Source organism: Gigantopelta aegis, chromosome 7 (assembly GCF_016097555.1).
Source record: "Gigantopelta aegis isolate Gae_Host chromosome 7, Gae_host_genome, whole genome shotgun sequence".
Taxonomy (NCBI): Eukaryota; Metazoa; Mollusca; class Gastropoda; order Neomphalida; family Peltospiridae; genus Gigantopelta; species Gigantopelta aegis.
In genome coordinates, this window is record NC_054705.1 from 15,956,326 (window position 1) to 15,982,544 (window position 26,219).

At 37.3% G+C, this 26,219-nt stretch overlaps 1 protein-coding gene across 1 annotated transcript; it reads left to right on the top strand.

Moving 5' to 3' along the window:
• Positions 1-24,440, top strand: LOC121377660 (dihydrolipoyllysine-residue acetyltransferase component of pyruvate dehydrogenase complex, mitochondrial-like). The gene is made up of 11 exons (XM_041505730.1): positions 1-175; positions 5,025-5,098; positions 7,494-7,714; positions 8,765-9,061; positions 10,667-10,816; positions 11,783-11,868; positions 14,995-15,135; positions 16,411-16,492; positions 18,049-18,204; positions 20,276-20,340; positions 24,080-24,440. The coding sequence occupies exons 1-11, from the start codon at positions 60-62 to the stop codon at positions 24,207-24,209; spliced, it is 1,518 nt and encodes a 505-aa protein (XP_041361664.1). The 5' UTR covers positions 1-59; the 3' UTR covers positions 24,210-24,440.
• The last annotated feature ends 1,779 nt before the right edge of the window (positions 24,441-26,219 follow it).

Here is a 26,219-nt window from a genome sequence, read left to right on the forward strand (position 1 = left end):
TCGACCTTCCGAAGGAGCTGTCTGCTCCCAAATAAATTTATTTAAGAATTTAATTTAAAATGTTTCGCCCTGCTGCCGTAGTGCGATGTGTGTTAAGACGGTCTTCAATCAGAAATATAAGGGTAGCCTGCGAAAGATGCATATGTAGTACATTTCCAAGGCATTCGCTTATCAGGTAGATTTATACCGGCTCATTACGTAAAACCGTTAATCATGTATTTCTGTATTCCAATTTCTTAAATAGACTTGCATGTAATAACTTGTTTGTTAGGGCCCAAAATTCACTGTATTACCACAGTGGTGCACTGTCCACAAGATACATGACAACCTATCACAGCAATCTCCATCCCAAATATTGCTAGAAACATATAGGTAGTCCGTACGAAGGAAGGAAATGTTTTATTTAACGACGCACTCAACACATTTTATTTACGGTTATATGGTGTCAGATATATGGTTAAGGACCACACATATATTGAGAGAGGAAACCCGCTGTCTCTACTTCATGGGCTACTCTTTTCGATTAGCAGCAAGGGATCTTTTATATGTACCATCTCACAGACAGGATAGTACATACCACGACCTCTGTTACACCAGTTGTGGAGCACTGACTGGAACGAGAAATAGCCCAATGGGTCCACCGACGGGGATCGATCCTGAACCGACTGCGCATCAAGCGAACGCTTTACCACTGGGCTACATCCCACCCCGTAGTCCATACGAATGCTAATGAATGCTAGACAAGTCAAGTTCAACTTGCCCCAAAACCAACTCACCCCCTACTAACTCGTCCCAGTGTTTGGACAACTCGCATCAAACTTTATTGTTTGTAAATAATTGTGACGAAATTAAAAATGGATATCTACAACTTTGGTGAAATTTTATTTATTAATATTACAGTGAAACTCGCTATTAAAATAGTGTTATATTGGAGAGATCTAATAATCAATTACAATGAACTGTCAAGCCTTTCTTAACGACGTTTGTGAGTTTGTCCCTTATATCCTTAAAGGAATGATTAGGCAAGGCTTGTATTGGACTCCGACTGGTGCGCATATTCAACAATATTTAATGCACATTATTGCTTAACTCATTCCAGCCAGTGCATCATGACTGGCATAGCAAAAGCCGTGGTATGTACCACCTTATCTGTGGGATGGTGCATATAAAAGATCCCTTGCTGCTAATCGGAAAGAGTAGCCTATGAAGTGGTAACAGATTTCCTCTCTCAATATCGTGTGGTACTTAACCATATGTCTGACACCATATAACTGTAAATGAAATGGGTTGAGTGTGTCGTAAAATAAAACATTTCCTTCCTTATTGTTTAAAATATTGGTATATTTACAGTAATTAATAAAACGGTAATGATATGAGTGGATTAAACAATGTGGGGAGAGTTGACCAACAGCTGGGGCGTGTTGGTAGGAAGCAAATTGGTTTTGGGGTGAGATGACCTGCTCCCGTCTGTCCCAAGGTGAATCCCTTTTTTCATACGTACTATGGAATTTACAAGTTATTTATTTGTGAGCCAAATGTTTTCCAAACTGGACACAAAAATAGTACGTGTATGTTATTTCCAAAACACTTTTACTTTCCTTCTTACGTCAAACAATACTGAACTTATTTTAAAAAAAACAACATTTCTGTAGGAGGACACTAAATTTGAAGCTGGGTTGATGACAGAATTGTGTGAAATTAGTATGCATAGAAATAATATTCAACATTACACACTTACAGTGTTTGTGTGAAATAAAACATATCCCAAGTGAAAAATAAATAATAAATCTGTCGAAATGATAAGTATTCTTGTCAGGTTGTTTTGGGAACTGGTCAATTTGCCCCAAAACCAACTCGCCCTCTACCAACTTGTCCTAGCTGTTGATCAACTCGATGAAAACATGTTGCCAACTGGCCCCAGAGGTTGGTCAACTTGCCCCAGTTGCACCTTATTATATGCCAAAAACATTAGAACAACAAAAGGAAAACAAACACGCTTAGCTACTTGTTTACAACTATTCTGCTTCAGTTATAGTTACCTGATCAAGAAGTCACACAAACATACTATTTTGTGGCAGTAAACAGCCTTGATCCGCAAGTCAGCATTGACTATAGAGACCATTTTCATTTTCTATTGTATACTAATTAAGGAAATAAGGGTAGGCCTACAGTCTCACAAACAATGTTAAAGTAGGCATGTAATACCATAATACCGTAATGCCAATAGTCAAAACAAACCGGGAGAATAAAATACACCATCAAACTTTACAAAACGATCATTATTAATAGATCATTGTTTATCTGATATTGGGACCTTCTCAATATAAAACAAGTTTAAATCACACTCAAGTTGTCGTAATAAAGGAGTTTTACTGTAATATTATTAAATAAAAGGACACACCAAAGTTGTAGACATCCAATTTTAATGATACCGTCACAAATATTTACGGATATCAAAGTTCAGATTGGGGCGAGTTAACCAAACACTGGAGCGAGTTGAATAAAACATTTGTGGCGATTTGACCAACTGATGGGGTGAGATGGACCATGAACAAAGAAACTGCTGGATAATGGAAAATTGTGATTAAATAACTTAAATTATAATAATAATAATAATAATAATAATAATACTTTATTTAAAGAAGGTAACTCAATTAGTACAAAACTATTATCCCTCTACAAATCATATTGAAGTTCTACATTATAGCAATATATAATATAATATGTAATAATTTTATAAGCTATACAATATATACAATTATCTCGCCGTCATGTAAAATTCTTTAATCTCATTGGTTGTTTGCCGTTGGACAAATCCCTTATACCCCTGTGGGCGGAGCCAAATTCTCTTATACCCCGTCTGTAATTTCCAACAGTTTCCAGCCACCCCAGTTAATGCTAATGCAATAATTAGATTATAAATAACATTGATAATCAATCAAGTATACATAATTAATTTATTTTTACTATAAAATACACCATTTCAATACTTTTAAAAGCTGCAATGTTGAACTCGGCCACCTAATTACGGTCGTGGTGTTATTGTATTAATGCGCGATTCTTGTTTTTTTATTTTTTTTTATTTTTTATATATATTTTTTTTTTTACTACATACATTTCTGATAAAAAAAAAAGAAAAAAAAAAGAAGTTTGTTTTATTAATATCTGTTTCAGACAATTTCGTATTACAAACATTTGAAGTTAAAATCTCGTTTATCGATGGAACTATTTTTCGTCACTGGCAAGTGGTTTCGTTCGCGTCCGCGTGGTACGGCTCCGTTAATAAATTCTTAACAATTATTGTCTGGCGTTATTTTGATTATTTGGCTATATGGTTTAACATGTCGGCAAGATAAATTCGTTGTAGAAGCATCTCTCGGGGTATATGGCTTTGTATGTACCCTCTGTGTGCTCTTTTACCCCCTCGCCTTCGGCTCGGGGTAAAAGAACACACAAAGGGTACATAAAAAGCCATATACCCCGAGAGATGCTTCTACAACTTATAATGTACAAGGCAGATGTGTTTATACAACTCAGTTTTATATAGTACATGTACTTAACAATATGGACAGTGATGATTACATCTTATTAAAATAGTATTTAAGACCATTCTATTTAAATACATAAAGACTCGTAGACCGTTTGACATCAATGGACAAATTGTTCCATATATAGCAACACCCAGAGTACTGAAGACTTTTCTTGAAGTGTTCCATTTTGTGTTTTGGTGGTGAAATATTTCCCTCATTTGTGGAGCGCAAGTCATAGTTGGATTGTATTTTACTGAAAATATTTTGTAGATATGGAGGAACAGTGCTATTAAGAGATTCATAAACAAGGATAGCATTTTTGTTATTCAACCTTTTTGTCCATTGTTAGCCATTTTAATTCTTTTAAAGAGAGGATTTTAAAGGGAATCTTGTGGTTTATCCCAAATAATGCGTGCAGCTCTTTTCAATAATTTAGAAATCTGTTTGGATCTCTTTTGAAACAGTTTCCCCATGTTGTCTGGCAGTATTAAAGTACAGGCTAAATATAAGCATCAAAATACAGTAATCTTACTTTTAAGTGGCTGGTATTTTTTAATTTTTAACAGTAACATAGTTTTGGAGTTGAGCACTTTACAAATTTTTTTAATTTGTGCATGCCACTGCACAAAATAAAAAGAAATTGATGAAGATGTTTGCAAAATTAACTTTTAAACATTATTATTAAATGATGTTTCATCAAGGTCACAACCCTTACAATCAAGGATATGTTCTTGAAAAAAACTATATATATAAAATAATCCTTCATATGTGTCCATGTGGAACAGGGCTATTCCACCTGAGGGTACATAATTTGGTGTCAGGGACAAAGCTTGCCGAGTCCCTGACATCATATTGTGTACCCGAGGGTGGAATAGCCCTGTCTCACATCGATACATAATGGAGGATTATTTTTCTCCCATCCAGTAGATGAAAAACAAGCATTTTTGGAAAACGTGAAAAATCGATATTTGTTATTTTTTATCTTACAATAAAATAATCATAACCATTGAAAAGATCGTACCCAAAAATGGTTTATATTGAAAGTTTAAACCGAAAATGATAGTATAATTTCATTATGACAGCAGGTTTCCTTGTTTTTATGAAATATAAAAAGCATTCCTTGCGTTATTTTTCCGTTTACGTGAAGTCACCCAATGTTAATATCAGCTCAAACAACAGAAGTCATGTGGTCATGCAAGACCGATTTATTCCGCATGGGTTGATGTCATGGAATACGCCTGTCTTGCATGGCTAGGGATGGGAGAAATATATGGATGGATGGATGCATCTATGTATATAACGAAAAGGGCCATGGAGAATTAGAAACACTACAGCACTGCCAATTGCTCTGATCCAAAATGTATTAAAAGACACTACTGTTTTTGAATGGCAATAAATATTGTTTAAACCAAAAACCTAGGTAATGATTGTAATTATACATGATGATGTACATCATTTTTATTATTTGTATTTATTATTTTTATTTTTTTCCAGTAGAACAAATGTCAAGCGTCTGCCATGTGCACACACACTGTCTTGCCAGCAGTCATGGAGATTTTACAGCTCAGGTAACCATAGTGACCAGAAAGTTCATTAGTAGATAGCAATTATTGATGGCCACTGTGGTCCCCACTGCTGTCTTTTTATCATTAAACCCCAGAGAGTTCATTAGTAGATTGCAATTATTGATGGCCACTGTGGTCCCCACTGCTGTCTTTTTATCATTAAACCCCAGAGAGTTCATTAGTAGATAGCAATTATTGATGGCCACTGTGGTCCCCACTGCTGTCTTTTTATCATTAAACCCCAGAGAGTTCATTAGTAGATAGCAATTATTGATGGCCACTGTGGTCCCCACTGCTGTCTTTTTATCATTAAACCCCAGAGAGTTCATTAGTAGATAGCAATTATTGATGGCCACTGTGGTCCCCACTGCTGTCTTTTTATCATTAAACCCCAGAGAGTTCATTAGTAGATAGCAATTATTGATGGCCACTGTGGTCCCCACTGCTGTCTTTTTATCATTAAACCCCAGAGAGTTCATTAGTAGATAGCAATTATTGATGGCCACTGTGGTCCCCACTGCTGTCTTTTTATCATTAAACCCCAGAAAGTTCATTAAATAATAATAGGGGGCAGTATTTAGCTCTGTCGATTGAGTACTTACCTGAGGTGCTTGTGTCGTGGGATCGAACCACCTCGGTGTATCCATTCAACTCATTGGTTTTTTTTTTTTCTCATTCCAACCAGTGCACCACAACTGGTCAAAGGCTGTGGTACAAATGTATGTCCTTTCCTATCTGTGGGAAAATGCATATAAAAGATCCCTTAAATTGCTGCATTAGGAAAAATGTGGTGGTTTTTCAACTGATGACTGTCAGAATTACTAAATGTTTGACATCCAGTTGCCGATAATTGATTAATCAATGTGCTCTAGTCTGTGATAGAAATAAGTAGAATGTGTCACTAGTCCACCGGACATCTAGAAATCTGTTTGTTCACCAATAGTTTCCCTTGTTCAAATGAGTTGTTAGTTTTATTTAAGTGCAAGGACAATGTTTTTGGTTGCATAATAAATTTTAACTTGTCCATTGAGGTTCACTTTGCTTGTCCGAGCAGATTTTCACTTGTCAGGACAAAACAAACTTCAAACTTCATTAATTATAGCCATCTAATATTTTCGAACAGCCTCATGCTTCCAAAGATAGCGAAAATCCTGAGCATAGAGATTTGTATCAAGTCTCTCTATGTGGTACATGTAAATTAGAAACATTATACCCCACCGTCATTTCTATACCTCCGATGAATAGTGATTGTTCACAAGTTTAACGAATATTATGTATTATGTAAAAAAATAATTTGCCTTAATTTTAACGAAATACCCAGTATGTATTCTGTAAAATAATAATTTTTCTCTTCAAACAATACTATGGACTGTGAGTCACACGACAAACCTTGCTATAAATGCCCGTGACCCTGAGTATAAACTATAAGTACTAAATTTTATAATATGACAAGTATTAAATAATTTGCAAGTGTTTTTGTAATCAATATATTTATGATAATGTAAGGAAGAAACTTTGTAAACAGTGTCTAATTTAATGGTTAAAAAAACAATAATGGCCCAAAGTATTTTACACATTCTCATTCAACCAGTGCACCATGACTGGTATGTGCTGTCCTGTCTGTGGGATATAAAAGATCCCTTTCTGCTAATGGAAAAATGTAGTAGGTTTCCTCTCTGAAAAGGGGTGGGACGTAGCCCAGTGGTAAAGTGTTTGCTTGATGCAGTCAGTCTAGCATCGATCCCCATTGCTTGGCCTATTGGGCTATTGGGCTATTTCTCGTTCCATCCAGTGCACCCCAACTGGTATATCAAAGGTTGTGGTATGTGCTATCCTGTCTGTAAGATGGTGCATATAAAATATCCCTTACTGCTAATGGAAAAATGTAGCGGGTTTCCTCTCTAAGACTATACATCAATATTTGTTTATTTAAAGTTTTTTTTTTTCATTTTTGGTCACATTTTCACACAGTATATATATTTTTATACATACATATGATAAATGTACACTTATCAAAATTAGTTAATATAAAAAACAACAAACCTCTTGCCAACACGTCATTGAACCTCACTCGGTACTAAACACTCAAAATTTCTTATACATGGTATATATATATGGTAATAAATACTTAGATACTGTCAGTGGTGGATGACGTCAAAGATATTTATTCAGACAACTTATGGTATACACTCCATCTTTTAATAAATTCATTATATTTGATTTATTTGGAAAACATTTTTTTTTCTAATATATAATAAGAATGTATATGAATACGTCCATATTAATTACCAAATGTTTGACATCCAATAGCTGATGATTAATCAACCTATGTACTCTAGTGGTGTCGTTAAACACAACAAACTTTTTGTACCTTTAAATTTATGTTTCATTTTGACAGAGCCCAGCTGCTTCAAGATTGTTTTACCGGCTCTGTCCCCGACAATGGAGACCGGGACCATCGCGAACTGGCAGAAGAAGGAGGGGGACAAAGTGTCGGAAGGTGACTTGCTGGCAGAAATTGAAACGGACAAAGCTACCATGGGGTTTGAATCTTCAGAAGAAGGATACCTCGCAAGGATTTTTATTGAAGCCGGAACAAAGAACGTACCATTAGGAAAGGTGGGTAGATATATATATAATTATGTTCCACCTGTTTTATTAGAGCCTGTATGGATCATTTACCTGGATCCGCCCCTCCACCAAAAGATTAAAAACGAAGAAAACACAAAAAACACACAAAGAAAACACAAAAAACCCACAAAGAAAACAAAAGACAATGCCTGTAAGACATTTATACTTAATTATTTTGTTCGAACATTTTGGCTGGGGAATTAATAGCAGTGGTAAAAAATATTACTTTATTTTACTAAGCTAATGAGTGAGAATACATAACAAACTTTATTTCTTTGTTAGATTCCTTTCATTTTAACTTATTTTCATGCTTATTTCCAATTAAGGTTCAAGCACGCTGTCCTGGGCACACACATCAGCTATCTGGGCTGTCTGTCCAGGACAGTGGGTTAGTTGTTAGTTGGTTAGTGGTTAGTGAGAGAGAAGAGGGTGTAGTGGCCTTACACCTACCCATTGAGCCCTTAAGAACTCGCTCTGGGTTGGAGCTGGTATCGGGTTGCGAACCCTGTACCTACCAGCCTGTAGTCCGATGGTTTAACTACTGCGCCACCGAGGCCGGTTGTTAGATTAAGAAAAATAGATGATAAATTAGTAAACAAAAGAAAGTAGATTACCCTCATTCTCCTCCCCACCCCACCCGTAGTTCTACTGTTATTAAACACTTTAAACCAAGGGTTATTATCACCATCGTATACATGTAATACACTTTATACTTCTGTATGTACCCGGTACTATTTTTAATGTGTTGGGACAGGCATTTATTCAGGATTTTTCTCCAGGTTCCCATGTCCCATGAGATTAGAAAAATTTACTGGGATATTTTTTCACCATGTTAAATTAATTTATTAGAACAGACATAATTAAATATATACATGCACATGTTTATTGGGAATTTCTAGTATAGAAATTGGGCATTTTCAGTGCCACTTTCTTTTGGGAGGGGGGCTATGTTCGATCACTACTAAATGCCTGGATGAATCCTTGTGGGGTGTTATTGGACATTCCTTTCTTCCACTGTTTGTTTGTTTGTTTTTTCAGTTGCTGTGTATCATTGTTTCCGATGAGGCGGATATCGCATACTTCAAAGACTACGTTCCCAAGCCCGAGGATGATCAAATCCCATCTGGGGACAAAGCACCGGAAGTGGCAGCTCCCACCCCACAGGCAGCAGCACCCCCACAGGCAATGGCTCCTCCACCCCCACAGGCTGCAGCCCCTCCGCCACCCCCTCCTAGAGCTGCACCTACATCACCCGCACCCAGTTCTGCCGGTGGTAGAGTGTTTGCGACGCCGTTTGCCAAATCACTGGCTGCAGAAAAAGGAATTGATCTTGCGGTAAGTAGCATGACATTCTCTTTTGTAAGGGGCATGACGTAGTCCAGTGGTAAAGCTTTCACTTGATGCGCGATCGGTCTGGGATTGATCCCCGTCGGTGAGCCCATTCGGCCTTTTCTCTTTCCAGTCAGTGCACCACAACTGGTACATCAAAGGCCGTGGTATGTGCTATCCTTGTCTGTGGGATGGTGCATATAAAAGATCCCTTGCTGCTAATCGAAAAGAGTAGCCCATGAAATGGTGACGGCAGGTTTCCTCTCAATATCTGTGTGGTCCTTAACCATATGTCCGATGCCATAAATAATATGTGTTGAGTGCGTCGTTAAATAAAACATTTCTTTTTTCTCTGTTGTAAGGCTTAGCCAGTGGCAGAATTTAACTTGGTTGATAATTAAATAAAGTTTGTTTTGTCTAATGACACCACTAGAGCATGTTGATTTATTAATCATCGCCTATTGATGCCAAATGTTTTTTAATTTTGACATATAGTCTTACTGAGGAAACGCGCTTCATTTTTTTCATTAGTAGCAAGGGATCTTTTATATGCACCATCACACAGACAGGATTGCACATACCACGGCCTTTGGTATACTAGTAATGGTGCATTGGTTAGAGCAAGAAATATCTGTAGCTCAACTGGCATTGATCCAAAACCGACCGTGCATCAGGTGACCGTTTTACCATTGGGCTACGTCCCATGCTCCGATTGATAGAGTGCTTGGGGAATAAGATCGAATCCCCTCAGTAGACACAGTGTGACTGTTTTTGTGGGGTTTTTCCAGTCAGACTGGTATATAAAAAATATGGTATGCACTGTCCTGTCAATGGGAAAGTGCCTTGCTGCTAATGGAAAAATGTAGTGGATTTCCTTTCAAGACTACGAGTTACAAAATTTTACCAAATGTCTCACATCGAACAACAGGTTAATTAATCAATGTGCTCTAGTGGTGCTGTTAAACAAGACCAACATTTAACTTTTTCTCTGTCATAAGTTTCTTGTTAAAGAGAGAGTCCTGAGTTTTCAGCCACTTTTGATTTCTTTCTGACTAATGGAACCTTTTAAATGACTTGTATCACTCATTAAATACATTATCTTTAGAATGGCAGTTCTGGTATCTAGATTGTAGCTAGAATCAGACCTCATTACAACGATGTCGTAGGATTGAATCACCTCGGTGGATCCATTCAACTGATTTGGTTTTTTCTCGTTCCAACCGGTGTACCACAACTGATCAAAGACCGTGGTATGTGCTTTCCTGTCTATTGGAAAGTGCATATAAAAGATCCCTTGCTGCATTAAGAAAAATGTTTCCTCTGATGACTACATACCAGAATTACCAAATGTTTGACTTGCAATAGTCGATGATTAATTAATCAGTGTGCTCTAGTGGTGTCGTTAAACAAAACAAACTTGAACTTTCATAACAACGATCATGTTTGGGCTATGGTTACGTAATTGTAAGTGATATTAACTGATTGTCTTAATTGTTTGTTTTTTGTTTTTATTTCAGGAAGGGGGGGGGGGGGGGGGGGGTGGGGAGGGGAATAGGGATACACTATTTCTCTTGTTTTTATAATAATTACATAAATTTACCTCTCCTGCAGCTTGTGTCTGGTACTGGCCCTGAAGGACAGGTCCGTGCTGATGATGTTCTCGGTTTTCAGCCTGGAGCAGCACCCCCTGGTTCTGCCCCTGCGATGGCCGCTGTTCCTGGTGCAACATACACAGATTTACCCCTGTCCAACATCAGACAGGTTTGAGCATTTACTTTTATTAGAATTACAAACTGACCACTGTTATTTCATTTTATCTCTTCTGATTGGACAACTTGGTATAAAGACTGAATGTTGTCAATAAACTTCAGAAAATGACATCGTTATGTTAAAACCGGCCTCGGTGGCGTCGTGGTAGGCCATCGGTCTACAGGCTGGTAGGTACTGGGTTCGGATCCCAGTCGAGGCATGGGATTTTTAATCCAGATACCGACTCCAAACCCTGAGTGAGTGCTCCGCAAGGCTCAATGGGTAGGTGTAAACCACTTGCACCGACCAGTGATCCATAACTGGTTCAACAAAGGCCATGGTTTGTGCTATCCTGCCTGTGGGAAGTGCAAATAAAAGATCCCTTGCTACCAATCGGAAGAGTAGCCCATGTAGTGGCGACAGCGGGTTTCCTCTCAAAATCTGTGTGGTCCTTAACCATATGTCTGACGCCATATAACCGTAAATAAAATGTGTTGAGTGCGTCGTTAAATAAAACATTTCTTTCGTTATGTTAAATTACGTCTTTACGAAAAATAGGTCATGGAAAAAATGTCAAAAACTGATCTATGTGTAATTTGTAGCTAAATAAATTGTGTTGTTTGTAATTTTAAGAATTGTTTTTCAATAAATGTATTGTGTACTGTACGTCTGTCAAAACTTAATTTCATTATTTGTGTTGTAGGTTATAGCCAAGCGACTGACTCTGTCTAAACTTAATTTCATTGTTTGTGTTGTAGGTTATAGCCAAGCGACTGACTCTGTCTAAACTTAATTTCATTGTTTGTGTTGTAGGTTATAGCCAAGCGACTGACTCTGTCTAAACTTAATTTCATTGTTTGTGTTGTAGGTTATAGCCAAGCGACTGACTCTGTCTAAACTTAATTTCATTATTTGTGCTGTAGGTTATAGCCAAGCGACTGACTCTGTCTAAACTTAATTTCATTGTTTGTGTTGTAGGTTATAGCCAAGCGACTGACTCTGTCTAAGCAGAGTATTCCGCATTACTACTTAACGATTGACGTTAACGTCGACAAAGTGCTCAGGTGAATTTTGAACTTAGCAATATTTATTCAGCTTTGTTTGTAATAGTTTCGATCCTTTGATTCTGTCTGTCTGTGTCTGTCTGTGTTTCTGTCTGTGTGTGTTTTTAATAGTTTTGATCCTTTGATTCTGTCTGTGTGTGTTTGTGTTTCTGTCTGTATGTTTGTCTGTATGTCTGTCTGTTTGTCTGTCTATCACAGGCCCTCAGATTTCATTGAAACGTTTGTGTCAGTAAAATGACAGAACCGAAATTTCTATTCCCATGATTATTATATCGAGAATGACTATTCAACAAAAATCATATAATTATATATAATTATTTAAAAAAAAAAAAAATTCAATGGGTTCCCATGATCACAAGGCACGGCACCAAATAAGAGTTTCCCATGAAATGTGAAATCCAGTGTCCTGCTATCACTGTGGATCAAATGTCACAATAAACATTTGGAATTTGGGATTTATCCAGGCATTCTGTGGTATCGAACATATGTTGTAGGCCCCTTCTCAAAAAATATCTGGCACTGAAAATTCCCAGTTTGATTAGTAAATGTTTAAAAATCATGTCTGTTAATTTGATTTAACAATGGTGCATTCCATCATTCAGTCCAGCCAGTGCACCACGACTGGTACATCAAAGGCCGTGGTATGTGCTATCCTGTCTGTGGGATGGTGCATAAGAACTAAATACAGCTCTCTTTCAGTTTTTGTCCATGTTAAAACCATAGGTACTGGGTTCAGATCCCAGTTGAGGCATGGGATTTTTAATCCAGATACCGACTCCAAACCCTGAGTGAGTGCTCCGCAAGGCTCAATGGGTAGGTGTAAACCACTTGCACCAACCAGTGATCCATAACTGGTTCAACAAAGGCCATGGTTTGTGCTATCCTGCCTGTGGGAAGCGCAAATAAAAGATCCCTTGCTGCTAATCGGAAAGAGTAGCCCATGTAGTGACGACAGCGGGTTTCCTTGCAATATCTGTGTGGTCCTTAACCATATGTCTGACGCCATATAACCGTAAATAAAATGTGTTGAGTGCGTCGTTAAATAAAACATTTCTTTCTTGTCCATGTTAAGTGGGAGACGAAAAGACTTCAGTACCAGTACTGCACATTTCTCCCTTTATTTGAATTAAGGGGCGGGGTGTATCTCAGTGGTATAGCACTTGCTTGATGCACAGTTGGTTTAGGATCGATCCCCGTCGGTGGCCCCATTGTGCTATTTCTCGTTCCAGCCAGTGCATCACGACTGGTACATCAACGGCCGTGGTATGTGCTATCCTGTCTATGGGATGGTGCATATAAAATATCCCTTGCTGCTAATCAAAAAGAGTAGACCATGAAGTAGCGACAGCAGGTTTCCTCCCTCAATATCTGTGTGGTCCTTAACCATATGTTCGACGCTATATAATCGTAAATGAAGTGTTGAGTGTGTCGTTAAATAAAACATTTCCTTCTTCTATCGTTCAGTTGCCTAAAACCCCCATCCTAATTATGGTTAAGTCATGCTAATTGTCTCGATTCCATCAGCCATGGGTCACTGCTGAAAAATCCTGGATTAATTAATCCCTGATAATGAATTTTGGTGTGGCCAGTTTTCAGATATATGGAGTATTTGCTTGAAAATCATTAAAAAATGGTTAATGTAAGGAATATTTTATTAGCTAAATACTAAATGTTTTATCTATTGGTAGCGTGGTATTGCTATCCTGTCAGTGGGATAGTACAAATAAAAGATCCCTTCTGATATTATGTTATTTTCCCGTTACAACCAGTGCACCACAACTGGTATATTATAGGACGTGTTATGTGATGTCCTGTCCAGTGGGTAAGTGCATATAAAAGATCCCTTGCTACTAATGAAAAAAAATAGCAGGTTTCCTCTCCAAGACTACATGTATATGTCAAAATTACTAAATGTTTCACATACATTATTGCAGATGATTAATAAATCAATGTTCTCTAGTGGTGTTGTTCAACAAAAAATCTCTCTCTCTCTCTCTCTCTCTCTCTCTCTCTCTCTCTCTCTCTCTCTCTCACACGTGTCACACACACACACACACACACACACACACACACACAATCTTCACTTGTGTATCTGTCTGCTTGTTGTTTTAAATCAATTGTATTATTTTGTCTGCAATGTAAAATTTGTAATTGTCAAATGTAGGGAGAGACCTTAATATAGGCATCGCCTGTTGGCCAATCCCCAACATTAATACAAATGTTACTAAATATTGTTTAAAAAAACCAATTACTCTACCAGACCAAGTATGATTGATTCAAACTAATGTGTGAATATAAACCTAAAGTAATTGCCTGCCCGGCAGTACGACAGATAAAATATCTCCCTGCCTGTGCTGACGTTGACAGGCAAAAACCAGTCGGAATGGCAGTATTTCAACCCCTGTCGTCTAATAAGAAAGCAAGAATGAAACTTGAATTCTTGTTTTATATTCAACATACCCTGACCTCAAACTACTGGCATTTTCACCCTACAATAGTCTACTGGTCTGAACATCTCAAGGGGCCGGATTTAGCTCAGTCGGTAGAGTGCTCGCTTGAGGTGCTTGCGTCGCAGGATCGAACCACCTCGGTGAATCAATTCAACTGATTGGGTGTTTTTTCGTTCCAACCAGTGCACCACAACTGGACAAAGGCCGTGGTATGTGCTTTCCTGTCTGTGGGAAAGAATATGTAAAAGATCACTTGCTGCATTTGGAAACCTGCCATGGACAGAATTTTTTGGTGAAGTCAGGTTATGCCCACGACAGGCATGCTTGAACAGTTCTGTGATGGAAGCATGCCAAAAATTACACCCACCCACACCCACATTAGGAAAAATGTAGCAGGTTTCCTCCGATGACTACGAATCAGAATTACCAAATGTTTGATATCCAATAGCCGATGATTAATTAATCAATGTACTCCAGTAATGCCATTAAACAAAACAAAGGGTTTTTTAAAGGTTTTTTTAACATTTCTACAGCCAGTGAGATGGCTTAAAATCCTTCCAATGTGTCCTTTGCTTCAAATTTTCTACATTTTGTGATTAAAATTTGTACACCATGTAAAATGCAAGCAAGTCAAGATTCGGGCTATAAGTTAATCATTCTTTTCGTTTCATTTCAGGCTTAGACAAGAGTTTAACAAATCGCTGGAAAAAAATAAGATCAAACTGTCAGTCAACGACTTTATAATTAAAGCGTCGGCCTTGGCGTGTAAAAAGATTCCTGAAGCGAACTCATCATGGCAAGATTCATTTGTCAGGCAGTGAGTTTTTGTTAGCAAGCTTTATCGCTGATCTGTTGTGAAATTATGTTTTGGGTGATAGGGTCTTCACGAGTCCACAATACTCGAGGGTCAAACTCGACCCGGACCCGAGTACTCGACACTTACACCAGATGATGATCAGACTAAGAAATAAAGTAAAATAGTATTACGCATCTTAATTCGAATGTTGAACATGGATGCAAAATCATGCCATTGTATTGCATTTAGAAACCAGTTGATACGTTCAGTATTGTGACAGACAGATGGCTGGCCAGATAAAAAAGAGAAACTAGCACAGATATTCGAGTCCTGTGAATGGACTCGAGTCTTGTTAGACTTGGCCTGAGTACTCGTGCAGAGCCTATTGGGTTATCATGTTACAATGTGCAGGGGTGCAGAAATGGCAAATATATAACTAGCCCGCCGGACCAGAACCAACTAAATGTTTTTAGCCCACCAGAATTTCTACTAGTCCGCCAATCTATAGAACAATATATTATTAACAATATTATAATATACACTGTGTTCACTTCAGATGTAATATATAGGTATACTGACAACACATTATTAATAAGACTTGGTAAGTGATCAACATCACATATCAAACAAAAAAAAACAAAAAAAGAAGAGATAGTCGGGCTAGTAGTTGCATTTTTTAAATCGTCCGTAGGAAGTTTTACTGGCATTTGGCGAGCGTGCGAGTACTTTCTGCAGCCCTGAATGGGCCACTATTGGACATTTGTTTACAGAAAAAGAGGCAAGATTTATCTCCGTCGATAAAGAGTGCTTGCCTAACATGCTTAGGTCATAACTACCAGTTACCTACTCTCAAATATTGTCTGCTGTGCATGGACACACAAGATTACTTAAGAATATTTTCAGACATTATAATAAATACATAAATTTTTTTTATGTCTTAATAAATCCCTATCTTACTGATTAGCTATAATATAATTCGAAATTAGATACAGAGATGAACATTTCCTGGATTTCAAAAATTCTCTGTACAGTGTTTCCAAAATGTTCTATATTCTTCATCCAAAACTTGCTTTGCTTCCATTATGAAGAGGTTGTCATTTTAGATCTTTGAGCAACCCTAACTCTAAGCTGTAGTTTCCGTACTCATTCACCAGTATTAAAATTTCCAGATTTTATTCTTTGTAATTCACTTTCTAGGCTCGTAGCAAATATTTTCCCAGATAAACTATATTGAATGTTATTCCAAAATACTATTGGATTAAAAAAATAACACATATACTAAATGGGTTTTTTCAGATACAACTCTGTAGACATCAATGTTGCTGTGGCAACAGATAGCGGTCTCATCACTCCAATAGTTTTTCGTGCGGACGCCAAGGTAAAATATTGTTACCTTTATGCAAGTTGGCGGGCAAGACATAGTCCAGTGATAAAGCGCTCGCTTGATGCACGGTCAGTTTGGGATCAATCCCCATCAGTAGGCCCATTGGGCTATTTCTTGCTCCATCCAGTGCACCAAGACTGGTACATCAAAGGTCATGGTATGTGCTATCCTGTATATGGGATGGTGCATATAAAAGATCCCTTGCTGCTAATTGAAAAGAGTAGCCTATAAAGTGGCGACAGCGAGTTTCCTCTCTCAATATCTGTGTGGTCCTTAACCATGTGTCTGACGCCATATAACCATAAATGAAATGTGTTGAGTGTGTCGTTAAATAAAACATTTCCTTCCTTCCTTCCCTCAATATCTGTGTGGTCCTTAACCATGTGTCTGACACCATATAACCATAAATGAAATGTGTTGAGTGCGTCATTTAATAAAATATTTCCTTTCCTTTCCTTTATGCAAATTGTTGTTACAGCTGTACCATGTTTTATCAGTGAGAAAGAATCAGTCAGTGGAATCATTGCATTGTTGCATTGCAATTATATCCTCATCTGGGTGGGACATGGCCTAGTGGTAAGGCACATGCCTGAGACATGGTTAGTTTAGCATCGATCTCTGTTGGTGGACCCATTGGGCTATTTCTCATTCCAGTCCGTGCACCATGTCTGGTACATGTATATTAATTGCCATAGTATGTGTTATCCTGTCTGTATGTCAGAATTACCAAATGTTTGACATACAATAGCTGATGGTTAGTAATTCATTGTGCTTTAGGGGCCGTCCATAATTTTCAACATTTTCACAAGTGTACAAAGAGTACACTTTTGACCACCCCCTCCCCCCCTTCCCCCCCTAAAATTGTACATCCCCAAATGAAAAATGTTGATCGACATTTTTCGTTTTAAAAAAGTGTACGCTGGCCCCTCAACCCCCTCCCCCCGCGTACAGTTTGGACGCTTGTGAAAATGTTGAAAATTATGGACGGCCCCTTAGTGGTGTTGTTAAACAAAACAAACTTTAACTTTTCAAAAACCTTTGACCAAGTATTGAAATAACCACATGCTAGACACCAAACACGGATCAGCCATCTTTTATTATTATTACTTCAGGGCTTTAAATTGCACCAAAATTGAGGCCATAATGAGTGTGTCCCAAGTAAGATTTCGCAAAATAAGCAAACCCAAATTAAGTTCAAACATGCTAACTTCAAAATATTTTACCTAAAAAATCAATGGGATGTTAAATTGTAATTAGATTAAAATAAGTTGAAATGCATTTTTGAATATGTACAACTATTTATTAGCTATTATTAACATTACTGCCCTGAAAAGACCTTGATATGCTCAGAACAGACAAAAAGGCTACTGTACCCAAATTAGTGAGATCTAATGCCCTGTTATTTAATATTTGAAATTTTCTGGATATGTGGTGATTTTTTTTTTTTTCAGGGCATGTCTAATATTAATTAAACTAATGTTAAAAAACCATTTCATTTCATTTAATGTCTGGAACGTTTTCTAATTAAGTGATTAAATTTTTTTTTTCAGGGCTTGTCTAATATCAATCAAGATGTTGTTTCCTTAGCTGCACGAGCGAGAGAGGGTAAACTTCAACCCCACGAATTCCAAGGAGGTACCTTCACAATCTCCAACCTCGGCATGTTCGGAATAAAACACTTCGCTGCTGTTATTAACCCACCGCAGGTAAAAACAAAATTCATAGAGATTGTGTGTTCGGAATCTTTCAAGTCAGATTCAGAATTGTTGTATAGGTGCACTTATAAAATATGCGGTCAGTTTGGGATCGATCCCCATCAGTGGGCCCATTGGGCTATTTCTCGCTCCAGCCAGTGCACCACGACTGGTACATCAAAGGACGTAGTATGTGCTTTCCTGTCTATGGGATGGTGCATATAAAAGATTCTTGCTGCTAATCGAAAAGAGTATCCCATGAAGTGGCGACAGCAGGTTTCCTCTCTCAATATCTGAGTGGTCCTTTAACCATATGTCTGATGCCATATAACCATAAATGAAATGTGTTGAGTGCGTCGTTAAATAAAACATTTCTTTCTTTTTGTATAAAACGTGGGGGCAGAATTTAGCTCAGTCGGTTGAGCGCTCACTAGAGGTGCTTACATCGCAGGATCGAACCACCTTGGTGGATCCATTCAACTGATTGGGTTTTTCTCGTTCCAACCAGTGCACCACAACTGGTTAAAGGTCATGGTATGTGCTTTTCTGTCTGTGGGAAAGTGCATATAAAATATCCCTTGCTACTAATGGAAAAATGTAGCAGGTTTCCTCTGATGACTACCTGTCAGAATGACCAAATGTTTGACAAGCAATAGCCGATGATTAATTAATCAATGTGCTCTAGTGGTGTTGTTAAACAAAAACAAACAAACTCTTGTAAAATATATACACCAAGAGGTACAAGAGGTGAGGTAAAATACCATCCTCAGTCGTGCAGTGGTTAAAGGGACGGTCCTGAGTTTGCTGCAGTTGTTAAAATAGTGCTAACAAATGTATTAAATACATTTTTCTGTATAAAATTTTAGTGAATCTACAGGGTTTAGGCTAAAGTCTATAAACTATTAGCAATTTGGCGAATTTGCTAAGGCAATCTGTCACCAAATTCAGGTTTAGTTTAGCCAAACAGCAAAATTGGTGGAACATCTATAGTCAATATTCTTATTTGAAGACCAAATCCAGTTTGTACTGTATACTAACAATTATTACGATGATCAGAAACACATTGAACATATGCCTTTATGCCATCAGATTTAAGGTTGGTAGGTACTGGGTTCATTACCCACTTGAGGCACTGGGGGATTTTTGATTTTTGTACTGGCTCCAACTCTGAGTGAGTACACTCCTAGAGTCATTGACCGGCCTTGGTGGCGTCGTGGCAGGCCATCGGTCTACAGGCTGGTAGGTACTGGGTTCGAATCCCAGTCGAGGCATGGGATTTTTAATCGAGATACCGACTCCAAACCCTGAGTGACTGCTCCGCAAGGCTCAATGGGTAGGTGTAAACCACTTGCACCGACCAGTGATCCATAACTGGTTCAACAAAGGCCATGGTTTGTGCTATCCTGCCTGTGGGAAGCGCAAATAAAAGATCCCTTGCTGCCTGTCGTAAAAAGAGTAGCCTATGTGGCGACAGCGGGTTTCCTCTAAAAAACAGTGTCAGAATGACCATATGTTTGACGTCCAATGGCCGATGATAAGATAAAAAAATCAATGTGCTCTAGCGGCGTCATTAAATAAAACAAACTTTACTTTACTTTTCCTAGAGTCATTGGGGAGATGTACTTCTACACTCATTGGGGAGGTGTACTCCTAGACTCATTGGGGAGGTGTACTCCTAGACTCATTGGGGAGGTGTACTCCTAGACTCATTGGGGAGATGTACTCCTAGACTCATTGGGGAGGTGTACTCCTAGACTCATTGGGGAGCTGTACTCCATGACTCATTGGGGAGGTGTAAGGCCATATACAGTGTATACAGAGTTTAACCTGCTGCATGGTTGTGTGTCGCCCGAGGGGATTGTTACCTGGAAGGCACTGCAGATGATGTGTACTCCGGGCTTGGGTGATATCAGTATCAATGTTTTTAAAGAGTTTTTCTTTTCTAAACTAGATCTGTTTCTTAGCTTGATCTTTTATTATAATGACCATGATATAATTGGCTTTTTCTTTTCTAAACTAGATCTATTTCTTAGCTTGAGCTTTTATTATTATGTTATAATTGGCTTTTTCTTTTCTAAACTAGGCTTGTATTCTGGCTGTGGGTGGAGCAGACAAGAGACTTGTTGTGGACGAGAACTCGGAGAATGGGTTAGTATCAACAACTTCTTGTGCTTTTTGTATATACAGTGAAACCCCTCTAAACCAGGACACTCTCGGGACCAAGTCAAATGTCCAGGTGTTTAGAGGTATCCGGTTTAGAGAGGTTAAGTTCTGTACAGATTTTTAAAAAGGGACAGTGAAAAATGTCCGGTTTTAAGGGAATTCTGGTTTATAGAGGGTCCGGTTTTGAGAGGTTTTACTGTAATAAGAAATATAGAATTAGTTGTACCAGGGTTTCTGCCAGAGGGTAACATGGGTATGCCACCATACCCAAATGTTTTGGCAGATTTTATTTTTTAAGTTAAGTTTTTGACAAAATTAAATACTCTTATCATTACTGTTTGATTTCTTAACCCTAACCTCAAACTTAATCCATTTTCTTTCTGGGGGAGGCCCCCCAATATCCACTGTTGACTGTAGTTCAGGGGTGGGAATTCTCCTCGAATCCGCTTTTTCCTCTCATGGAACATTGAGTTTCCTCATATTTCAATTATGTTTGCCTCCAAAATGTGTCAGATTGCACAGATTTTAACCTAGGATTTCAACAATTTCCCGGACCCCTCTAGATTTCCTCTTTGTTTTTTTACAGTTCACTAATTCCCACCCTTGGTACAAGGTAGTTGCATTCAATTCTATAGTGCCATACCTAAAAATGTCTTTCTGGCAGAAACACAGTACTAATACACCAGTGTAATATCAGTTTTCTCCATGAGCAGAATCAAAGGAGATCTGAAGGTCACTCTCCTGAAATGGTACTGGACCAGCAATCACACGAAGTTTCGAGTTTAATTTATAAATTTGTTTTATTGAAAGGTAATCAGTTTTCTGCTCTTCTGAAAGGTATGTGTGGAGGGGGGTGGGAGTCACCACTCACCTTTCTTGGCGAAGACAGTTATATTGTTCTGTTATGTTTTGTTATTTGAGGTGAGGTGGCAATACGGTAGCACTGTTGAGGTATACAATTGACTGCAGGGCTAGCTCAGAGTTAGTAGAAAATTTCGCCGAATTACCTATTGAACTTCAAAATTTACAGAAACCCATTATTTTCTGACAGAATGTCAATTATTATATGACATTATTTTGCCTAATTTAAATAAAATTTGCCAGTTGCTTTTAAAATTTGCAATTGACGAATCTGACAAGTGCCAGAGGTTAGCACCTGGACTGCACCTCATAACATTTCCACAGAAAATATATCTTGATTTTTTTTTTTTTTTCTGTACCCTCATTCAGATAAACAGATTTCTTTTTCCTAAGATGTAAAAAAAATATAATTTTGAGCTAATACAAACATAAAAACAAATGTAGAATGTTGTTGAGCTGCCACAAAGTTCAGAAAGATCATAACCAAGTATGATATAAGACTTGTAGATATTAAGGTTGCACACTGGTATCCATTTTTGTTTGCATTTCAGTGCAATTTTTATTGAGGAAGAATTACAGTTGTACAGTTTTTCTTATCGAATCAGGGCATAAAATTTGGCACGAATGATTAATTATGCAATTAAAAGATAAATACACAATTCTTTCACAAAGTGAGCTGAAAATATTGTTTATAAATATTTGAGGCCAGTTGTAAAGTTTGTATTATCAACTAGAAAAATGGCCATTATTTGTCATCGCACAAGTTAAAAGTCTACTTTGTTTTTGGGAATTAGTGTGGCACACTTATAAGGCTGTGACCGGCCTCGGTGGCGTCGTGGCAGGCCATCGGTCTACAGGCTGGTAGGTACTGGGTTCGGATCCCAGTTGAGGCATGGGATTTTTAATCCAGATACCGACTCCAAACCCCGAGTGAGTGCTCCGCAAGGCTCAATGGGTAGGTGTAAACCACTTGCACCGACCAGTGATCCATAACTGGTTCAACAAAGGCCATGGTTTGTGCTATCCTGCCTGTGGGAAGCGCAAATAAAAGATCCCTTGCTGCCTATCGGAAGAGTAGCCCATGTAGTGGCGACAGCGGGTTTCCTCTCAAAATCTGTGTGGTCCTGAACCATATGTCTGACGCCATATAACCGTAAATAAAATGTGTTGAGTGCGTCGTTAAATAAAACACTTCTTTCTTATAAGGCTGTGTTATTTATTTCAGAACATGACAGAACTTTATTCACTAAGAACACCATCAGAGTTACATTTGAGGTGGTTTACAAACATTTCAGCAGTACACTGCTTAAAGAATAATACAATCAAACATTTAAATAATTAAATAAATAAATTTACACTTACATGTAGTTAATCACTTTCACTAAGGTACACAATAAAATTTATTACCCCAGCAGGCAGTCATAACGGGGAAAATAAAAATCATAATTTCTCACTGAATAATTATCATGCATTGGTTTAACATACATGTACAATACCATTGGACGATTTGACGCCAGCAAACCAGTCACCTTGTCGGTACTAAATATGACGTCATCATGATTTGGCAGCACACACACAATGATGTCACATAGTTTAAAGCATTTGTGTTTAAGTCTTTCTGGTTTTAGTGTTAAATTTGTAATAAAATGGTGGTTTATTAGAGATTTTTTTTTTTACATAGAATATATAGAACTTTGGGTTTTGAGAATTATCTGTGAATCATGAATAAAATACAAAGTTCAAGCAATACCCAGAATAGTAAAGTAGTTTACATCATATCTGTATACATGGACGTGTAGCCGATGTAGGCTATATAAAAACATAAAGGCTTTTAAAAACACACAAATAGCTGGGGTAATAAATAGAATAACAAATTCGGTACCAGTTATTATCAAATTTATATCCCTTGTGACATAATTTTCACTCGGGACATAAATTTGATAATAACTGGTAACTGATTTATTATTCTCTATATATGTACATGTAATATAATCAAACTTACAAATAAGTAACTTACGAAAGATAATTTTTTAAAGCACCTATTTAATCAAATTAATAAATGTACATAATTTCTTTATATTTGATATTTTTGGGGAGTTAAATAGCTGACTTTATTTAAAGGTGTTGTGTCTTATATAAAATATTTGTTTAGATATGTACTTCTGTAGAATGGGGACACTGAAATAAATAATGGAACTCATCACCTAGTGCAATGTTACACTTACAGAGAGGACATATTCTATCCTCTTTTTTTTCAATGTTCTGCCATCTGCCTGTTTCAATTGGTAGATAATGATTGTTAGTTCTGAAATGGCTAAAAATAATGTGAAGTTTTGTTTTAAATATCCTGTAGGTAATGCATTTTGGATAAGAGTTTTAAGTTATCATTCCAAGCTTGTAGGTATTAATCTCTTAGTCATTCATAAACTGTCAAGGTTTCTGTCAGAGGGTAAAATGGGTATAGCACCATCATGCATACCCAAATTTTGTTGCATATTTTTTTAATAAATTAACCTTTTGACAAAATTAATTACTCTTATCATTACTGTATGATTTTCTTAATCCTAACCCTAGATTTAACCCATTTTCTTTCTGGGGGAGACCCCCATACCCGTTGCCTGTGGTTGCATTCAATTCCATAGCACTATACCCCACATATTTTTTCTAGCAAAAACACTGTGTATGTAATGCATTTGGATAAGAGTTTAAGTTATCATTCCAAGCTTCTGATGCCATATAACGATAAATAAAATGTGTTGAGTGCGTCGTTAAATAAACATTTTATTCCAAGCTTGTAGGTATTAATCTCTTAGTTGTTCATATACTGTATGAATAAAATCTTTTTTATTTAAAATGTTTTCAGATACAGATCTGCGACTGTGATGACAGTGACTCTGAGCTGTGATCACAGAGTGGTGGACGGTGCAGTCGGGGCCCAGTGGTTAGCAGAGTTCAAAAAACTGTTGGAGAAACCAGAGAACATGTTGTTATAATACCTCTGATCTTAGACCATTGTTTGTTTTAACATTGTTTTAGCGTTAAGGACTTCAACACAAGCACGTTGGGTTTTGTGCTGAAGAACTGAATCACAAGTTGCATATTTATAGCATATTACCCGATAAACGAGCTTCCATTTCGTATCATGTTGTTTATGTCCCGAGTGAAATAATTTTCAGTTGTCACAAGCTTTTGCGAGTGACAATGAAAATGATTTCACAAGCAAAATAATCATGATACGAAATGATAGCGGGTTTAATATTCTATTTATTACCCCAGCGGTCACTCATAACAGGGAAAATATTTTCCATATTTTCTCAGTGAGAAATATTCTGCATTGGTCTAACGAACAATACTATTGGACAATTTGACGCTTACAAACCAATGACCTTGTCGGTACTAAATATGACGTCATCACGATTTGGCAAACACAATATGATGTCATGTAGTTTAAAGAGTTTGCACTTATGGCTCTCTGTTTTTTTGTGTTAAATTTATAACAAAATGTCATTTTAATGAAATTCCTTATAGATTTTGTAGCAGAAAAAGAGAACTCTTGTTTTTGAAAATTATCTATGAACTTTATTAAATTACAAAATTATAGCAATTCTCAGAACAGTGTGTAAAGTGGTTTACATCGTTTCTATACAGGTTGGCATTTGTGCATGTGCATCGAAAATAAAGGCTATTAGAGAAAAAATAGCTGAGGTAATAAATAGAATAACAAACTCGGTACCATTTATTATCAAATGTATGTCCCTCGTGAAATAATTTTCACTCGGGACATAAATTTGATAATAACTGGGAACTCATTTATTATTCTCTATATATTACCCATAATCAATTTTAATTTATACCACTCAACTCGTTTGGTTGATGTTCCTGTAAGGTTGTAGTGCTCCAGTCGATGACGTCATCGTGTGATGTCAAAATGTTATGTCTCACTTGGCGTTCCAGTGGGAAATATCACTTTGATATGTACCAAGATATTTGTATCCATATTGGGTAATAATTCCAGATATCTCTGTAATATTAACAATTAACAGGTTTCTTCAGGAGAAAATTAAACTAAAGCTGGGACACTGTTTGAGAACCTGGCCATGGTTAGGGCACACACTGGGAATAATTTAGTTTTGAGCTAATTTTTAGATATAACGTAAATCCTTGAATAGCCTGCCTCGATTAGAGGCCAGGTCTCAGAGCATCTTGGGGAAAATAATAGAAGCTTGCCTCAATTAGAGCATCTCTAAAAAATAGAGGCCTGCCTTGAATAGAAGCTTGTCTTGATTAGAGGCCGGGTCTCTGAGCATCTTGAAAATAATAGAGGCCTGGTCTCAAGTGTCACAGAAAAAAAAAGCCAAGCCAAGCCAAGCCAAAGTTTCTATTGAAAGATTGTGTAGACTAAGAGTATTTCTTTGAAAAATATGACAAATTAGCTAATTTATACAAAATGTATTAGTCAAATGCTAAATGCTATAGCCACTCTGTATAAAAATTAGCATTTGGCTAATTTAGATATGGGCAGAGTGAGCGCTCTCTGGGTTTGAACCAGTGCTACCTGTCCATAACAGAAAACACACAGCCTAATTTTTCCAGTGTCGGATAATTTAAAAAACAAGAAAAAAGTAAGGGGGACAACTCCTGTTACACTACGAGTATGGAGGATAACTCTTGGTATAATGTCAGTTATGTTGGGAACAAATCTAATTCTCATAGCTTTTTAACATTTTCTAATAAAACTGTTCAAGCAGTATATCAACACATCAAGATAGTACACATATTTAAAAAAAAAAGGTGTGACACCTTACATTTAATCTACCTACAAGATTGATTGGGGGTAAAAGATAATCATTATATTTTTTATTTCATTTCAATTTATTTTTGGTTATTAATCTATTAAGGTTCAAAGATGCTGTCCTGGGCCCTGTTCCATGAAGCGATCTTAGCACTAAGATCACCTTAAGTGTATACAGTCGTTACGCACTTATGGTGATCTTAGGGATAAG

Coding starts and splice junctions, on each gene's coding strand:
- LOC121377660 (XM_041505730.1), top strand. CDS start 60: ATGTTTCGCCCTGCTGCCGTAGTGCGATGTGTGTTAAGACGGTCTTCA. Junction 176..5,024: donor CCAAGGCATTCGCTTATCAG/GTAGATTTATAC, acceptor ATTTTTTTCCAG/TAGAACAAATGTCAAGCGTC. Junction 7,715..8,764: donor AGAACGTACCATTAGGAAAG/GTGGGTAGATAT, acceptor TTGTTTTTTCAG/TTGCTGTGTATCATTGTTTC.